Source organism: Limanda limanda, chromosome 1, assembly GCF_963576545.1.
Source record: "Limanda limanda chromosome 1, fLimLim1.1, whole genome shotgun sequence".
NCBI lineage: Eukaryota > Metazoa > Chordata > Actinopteri > Pleuronectiformes > Pleuronectidae > Limanda > Limanda limanda.
The window spans coordinates 133,135-140,000 of NC_083636.1; the positions used below are offsets into that span (position 1 = coordinate 133,135).

Consider the following 6,866-nt stretch of genomic DNA (forward strand, 5'->3'; position numbering starts at 1 on the left):
GAAAAATCGTCCTCCTTTTTTATCATGTTTCATGAAGCTTTTCAAGCATCACACGGCTCTGACATCATGATCAATCAGCTCTGACCCCAGAGCCGATATCACAAATATCAATCACATGCAGGACAAGAAGGCGACAGAAAGTAAATGAGGTCGGCTCTCCACAGACCAAGTGACCCTCCTTTTTATGGACATAAATTATGAGCCACTCACAACATCTCTGAAAACGTTCATCATTTTCTCTGCTGCTGCTTTCTGAGCACAACTCCTGTCACAAACATCTGAAGATGCAGGATTTCTTTTTATGAAGTGAACATTTTATCTGACTGCACAGAATGTGCAAATCCCTCTGATACAAATAAAGAAGTAATATAAAGCCAAAGAAATTACAGGCAGAAAGAATCAAGAATTAAATGATTATGTTGAAAGAGAAGCTGCACGATGCAAAATGCAGCAGGAAACTCAGAATAACAATCGCAACTTTGCAGGAAGAACGAAAACCACAAGTCCTCTTTGTTCTGTCATAGATTCTTTAAAAAACCTAAACCCCTTAGACATCCAAGACAGACTACACCAAATATTCTGTAACATCACAGGAAGTGTGTGTGTGTGTGTGTGTGTGTGTGTGTGTGTGTGTGTGTGTGTGTGTGTGTGTGTGTGTGTGTGCCAAGAAGAAGGCAGTTAACAAATTATTCCCATTGTTCTTAAAATAAACAGAGAAGAGTCGACCGTGTTTGTTTCAGTGTGGAGGCGAGGGTGTAAGAATCAAACTCACCCTGGACAGGACGACCTCTAATGTGATGTTCTGAGGGGGAGCACTAGGAACTGCAACAAACAGAAGGCAGAAAGAATTATATTCAAATAAAGACTGAATAACGTTATCATTTTATTTCCAATTTAGAGAAAATCTAATCTTTCATTTTATTTTTATCAGAAACTAACATAACAATTAACAGACATTTTAACAACTAAAATACAAAACAAGTCAATCAGAAACAAAGTCGACAGTTCTACTCCAATCAGAGCATTTATCAACAGTTAGTGTCCTGCTACAGGATTTTAATGACATGAGGGAGAAGCTTTTATATACAACGACCTTTTATTGACAGATTGACTCAGATTATACATTAAAAACTGTTTATATTTATTAAAAAAAAAAATTGGCCAATTAATGTAATTTTGTTAGATCTAAAACATGATCCTGTTATTTATGTGCTTTCATCTTTAAAAATCTAAAAAGAAAGAGATTGAGTTTTCAGACGTCTACTCTCAGCACAGAAACATCAAACTGAAGAATTTAATTATGTTTACAATTAAAATGATGTTTACAGCTGTTCTTCATCACACATCAACACAGATGAACAACAAAAAGAAAAATAATAGAAAGAAAGTGAAGAGGACATTTAGAAAGAAGAGCAGAAATAGACACTAGAAGAATAATAAAATATGAAAGAGAAAACAATAGAGAACGAATGAAAACAAGGAAAAGAAAAAAAAAATGTGATGAAGAAAAACAGAAAAAACAAGGAGAAGAGGATGAGTGTGTCTGTCAATGAGAGAAAAGCTGAGAATCCAAGAATCTGTGATTAACTGTCAGCTTCTTCACTATTGATTCAGCCGCTGTGTGCGTGTGTGTATGTGTGTGTGTGTGTGTGTGTGTGTGTGCGTGCGTGTGTGTGTGTGTGTGTGTGTGTGTGTGTGTGTGTGTGTGTGTGTGTGTGTTCCATGTCCCATCTGCTAACATGGAGGGTTTATTAACCAGCCACCACACGGCAAACCAGACGAGGTAAACAGACACACTTCTGTGTTTGTCATTAGTTCTACATTTGAATGAATTTTTTTTTACATTTAATTTACACCCCTAACCCCCGGGATGATACATTTTTGGAATTAACGCGTAAATGTTTTTAACGCATTAACGCATCTGCATGGGCATTTAAAAATGGTGATTAATGAGATTAATCACAGCCACCCTGTAGATTGCTCATTTGAGTAATTTAAGAAGATCAATATTAAAGATTGTTGAAATCTTTTCAACTGATCAAGATGTTTCTGCTTCACTGGACAAACTGTGGACTTTAGAACTCACCATCTGATTGGGTGGTGACGCTCATGGCCTCGGAGGCGGGGCCTGGTCCGTAGCGGTTGATGGCCAGAACACGGACGGTGTAATCGGTGAACTTATGGAGTTCCTCCATTTTGTAGTTGAGCCCGTTTACCTCCACACTCTGAAAATACACAATGAGTCTAACGTAAAACAACTTGGATCATCTAAGATCACATAACTGGTAGAACCAGCAGAACCAGTGGAACCACTGGAACCAGTAGATCCACTTCTGACTAGAACCAGTAAAACCAGCAGAACCCCATGTGCATTGGTTCGGACCTGCTCCTTGTCGGACGGACTCTCGCTCCACATCAGCCTGTAGCCGAGCACGGGGCCGTTGGGTTGGCCGGGAGGTTCCCAGCTCACCTGGAGGGAGGCCGGGGACAGAGCCTCCACCCGGAGGGACTCCACCCGGCTGGGGACCTGGACTGTGGAGACAGACACACAATAAAGCACTTCAGCTACAGAGACACGTTAAAATACTTAAACTACAGAGACACACTGACACTAAAACTACAGACACCTTGTTGAGGACCTGGACCCGAGACACAGACAGTGAAAACAAAATCTCCTTGATGAGAAAGTAACTCTGTGATTCTGCCTCAGCATTTTGTTAATATCTAATATCTGTTTCTATCACTGCACTTTTTATCTGTTTTGTTTGTAATGTTCTGTATAAACACATGTGACTCTTCCACCATAAATATCACAAGCAGAACTTTGTATTACTCTCATAAAACACCAGGTGAATAAAGTTTGCAGACATCACTCATGGTAGATATGCAGAAGGTGATTATAAGAAATGGAGGCTCGCAGTCTGTTGGGTTGTTTGTTGTCTGGAATGAAAAGCAAACTAAAAACTCAGAAGTGGAATAAAGAGGAAACGGAAGAAACAGAAGAGTGAGCAACAAGCACACTAAATACAACAGGCAGGTAAACGATGGCGTAGTGGCCTAAATAAACAGTGAGAAAATAATGTTTCAATAGTTATTATATTTTAAAAGATCAGGTTTGAACTGGTGTCTCTGCATCACGTAATGAGTATTTCAACAATAAACAGATTTTGTATCTCACGGTCGGGTTTGGTGGTGATGCTCAGGGGGGCGGAGCTCTCTCCTGGGCCCAGGTCGTTATACGCCACGACTCGGAAGCTGTAGCTCTCTTCTGGTTTCAGATTAGAAACCGTCAGTTCCAAAGACTCCGGCTCCGACACGTTCACCGACCGCTCCCTGTCACAGAAATACACTTGATTCAAAATATACTTTGTTTTCTATTACATTTCTATTGTAATAAAGTGTTTATTTATTCAGTTTGATTGAATAGATCAAATAAATGAAATCATATTATATCAGTGATGATCCACTTGATTTCTGTTTTACAGATTATATCTACTGAACCTTTTAAACTGTGATACTTCACAGCCCTCCGTTCTAATCCCGTTTTATTTTGTAACAGAGAAGATAACAGGACCCGTAATCAGATGTAGTTTGTGTAATCCCAGATAATCCTCAGATTACAGCAACTCTGCAACCTCCCAGGAATCAGCAGGGATCTGAGGAGTACGACGCTTTCACAGAAACACACGGACGACGTCACTGTAAAGAAAACCTGGAAATCTGAAGGGCAGATGATGATGTCACTTTCTTCTGAGGGCTTTTATTTCTAAAATATCTGCGTCTGCATCTTTAGTTATTGTGACTGAATGTCTGTGTATCGTTTCATGATGAAACCTCAGTTGCTCTTTGGACCAGCGCAGCGTTCAGAGCTCTGCAGCGCTGCAGGCCAGTTTCTCCCTGAGGTAGAAAAGCTTAAAAGCCTTCAGCTGCAGCTCCGACTGTCAGAGTTCACCGTTTAACATCAGCAGGAGACTCAGCCAGACATGTTCTACTTAACGTTCACAGCTGCTGTGAGAACATACTGTTATAATAGAGCTCTGCACCATTAGTCCGTATACGTCAACATGGAGTCTCTCCTAAAGACCCTGAGTTCACAGACTCATCACTACATTAAGAGTTCATTTAACTGTTTAGCTTCGCAGCAGCAACTTGCTTCAATCGGCCTTTTTCTAGGAAGATATCTTAACATTTTCAATCCCTGCAAATGGATTTAAAATGACTTGTGAAGCATTTTGGCGACATCTGCCAATCAACTCCAATTTACCTACATTTAAATATAGATTTATAATTACATTGTGTTATAAATTTGACTTTTTTCAACTGTAATTTTGTAACCTTGTGTTAAATTTTGCTCTTCAAAATCAAAAGTAAGCAGTCATTTGCAAATGAAGGCACATAACTTACTGTTCAAGACGCTAAGAAAACGGATCGTAAGCAAATCATGCATATTTCAATATGACTCATCAGTTGTCCCTATAGGGGGCGCTGGGTAATATCTATGATCAAGATAGTGGTAGTGTCCACCTCATGTGACATTTTCGCTTCATGTAAAACAGTGAGTTTAATAAATCACTTTCTCCTGGTAGAGCAAAGTCTACTGAGTACATACGTGACAATGGGCTAACAAATCATTATTAGAACAAGCAAAACCAACAACTTAAAACTCAGAGAAGCAACTGAAGGAGAAAATCCTCTGAAAGCAAACAACCAAAAGAACCAGGTGCAGCCTGAGGAGCTGAGGAGCCTGTGACCTGGAGCCGGATCTCTATATGATCTACATGTGATCTACATATGATCTCTATATGATCTACATGTGATCTACATATGATCTCTATATGATCTCTATATGATCTAAATATGATCTCTATATGATCTACTTGTGATCTCTATATGATCTCTATATGATCTCTATATGATCTAAATATGATCTACATGTGATCTACATATGATCTCTATATGATCTACATGTGATCTACATATGATCTCTATATGATCTCTATATGATCTCTATATGATCTAAATATGATCTCTATATGATCTCTATATGGTCTCTATATGATCTAAATATGATCGCTATATGATCTCTATATGATCTCTATATGATCTAAATATGATCTCTATATGATCTCTATATGGTCTCTATATGATCTCTATATGATCTACTTGTGATCTACACATGATCTCTATATGATCTAAATATGATCGCTATATGATCTCTATATGATCTACATATGATCTCTATATGATCTAAATATGATCGCTATATGATCTCTATATGATCTCTATATGATCTAAATATGATCTCTATATGGTCTCTATATGATCTACATATGATCTCTATATGATCTCTATATGATCTACATATGATCTACATATGATCTCTGTATGATCTCTATATGATTTCTATATGATCTACATATGATCTCCATATGATCTCTATATGATCTTAATATGATCTCTATATGATTTCTATATGATCTACATATTATCTCTTTATGATCTACATATGATCTCTATATGATTTCTATATGATCTACATATGATCTCTTTATGATCTACATGTGATCTCTATATGATCTACATATGATCTCTATATGATTTCTATATGATCTACATATGATCTCTTTATGATCTACATATGATCTCTATATGATTTCTATATGATCTACATATGATCTCTTTATGATCTACATGTGATCTCTATATGATCTACTTGTGATCTACATATGATCTCTATATGATCTAAATATGATCTCTATATGATCTAAATATGATCGCTATATGATCTCTATATGATCTCTATATGATCTAAATATGATCTCTATATGATCTCTATATGATCTAAATATGATCTCTATATGATCTCTATATGGTCTCTATATGATCTCTATATGATCTAAATATGATCTCTATATGATCTACATATGATCTCTATATGATCTACATATGATATACATATGATTTCTATATGATCTACATATGATCTCTTTATGATCTACATATGATCTACATATGATCTCTTTATGATCTACATGTGATCTACATATGATCTCTTTATGATCTACATATGATCTCTATATGATCTCTATATGATCTACATGTGATCTCTATCTATCTCCAGAGACTGTGATTGCAGCAGGACTGCTTCACATATAGTATTGAAAAATGTTTACCCTCATCGATGCTGCTAAAAATCTTTAATCCTGATGATGTTTTCTTACACTTGACATCTGTGTCACTTGTGTCCGTCCTGGGAGACGGATCCTCACATGTGTCTCTCTGAGGTTTCTATGTGTGTTTACCTGTTAAAAGTGTTTTTAGTAGTTTGTCCTGACTCTTGTTGAGGGTGAAGGACAGAGGATGTCTCACCATGTTAAAGCCCTATGAGACAAACTGTGATTTGTGAATGTGGGCTATACAAATAAAATTTGATTGATTGATTGATTGTTATATGATCTATTTATGATCTCTATATGATCTAAATATAATCGCTATATGATCTCTATATGATCTCCATATGATCTCCATAGGATATCTTTAGAGTATAATCTCTATATGATGTTTATATGATAGGAGAAAAAAACTAAAGAGTCAGAAGTATGTTTTGCTCCCATCAGAAACCCCAAAATACCAAAAAGACCAAAATATAAAACTATCCTGTCTCACCTCTGGACTCCGTCCTGGGAGTAATAAACCCCGTAGGTCTGCACAGCTCGTCCCGTGGCCTCGGGGGGGCGCCAGCTGAGTCGGACAAATCGGCTGGACACTAGGACAGGGACCAGGTCGCGGGGGGGCGAGGGGAGGACAACGCCTGGGCTGGGGGACACTGGTGGGGGATCAGAGGAGGAGGAGTAAGTCAAAGGGGT

At 37.7% G+C, this 6,866-nt stretch overlaps 1 protein-coding gene across 1 annotated transcript in view; it reads right to left on the reverse strand.

Annotated features, from left to right (window-relative positions):
• Nucleotides 1-6,866, reverse strand: part of dcc (DCC netrin 1 receptor) — a 113,099-nt gene that overhangs the window by 44,826 nt on the left and 61,407 nt on the right. Inside the window, exons 8-12 of the mRNA XM_061074979.1 lie at nucleotides 6,667-6,826; nucleotides 3,179-3,333; nucleotides 2,384-2,532; nucleotides 2,087-2,225; nucleotides 773-822 (exon numbers count right to left, since the gene is read on the reverse strand). Of these exons, the coding sequence (XP_060930962.1) occupies nucleotides 773-822; nucleotides 2,087-2,225; nucleotides 2,384-2,532; nucleotides 3,179-3,333; nucleotides 6,667-6,826 (653 nt within the window). The remainder of the gene's footprint in view (nucleotides 1-772; nucleotides 823-2,086; nucleotides 2,226-2,383; nucleotides 2,533-3,178; nucleotides 3,334-6,666; nucleotides 6,827-6,866) is intronic.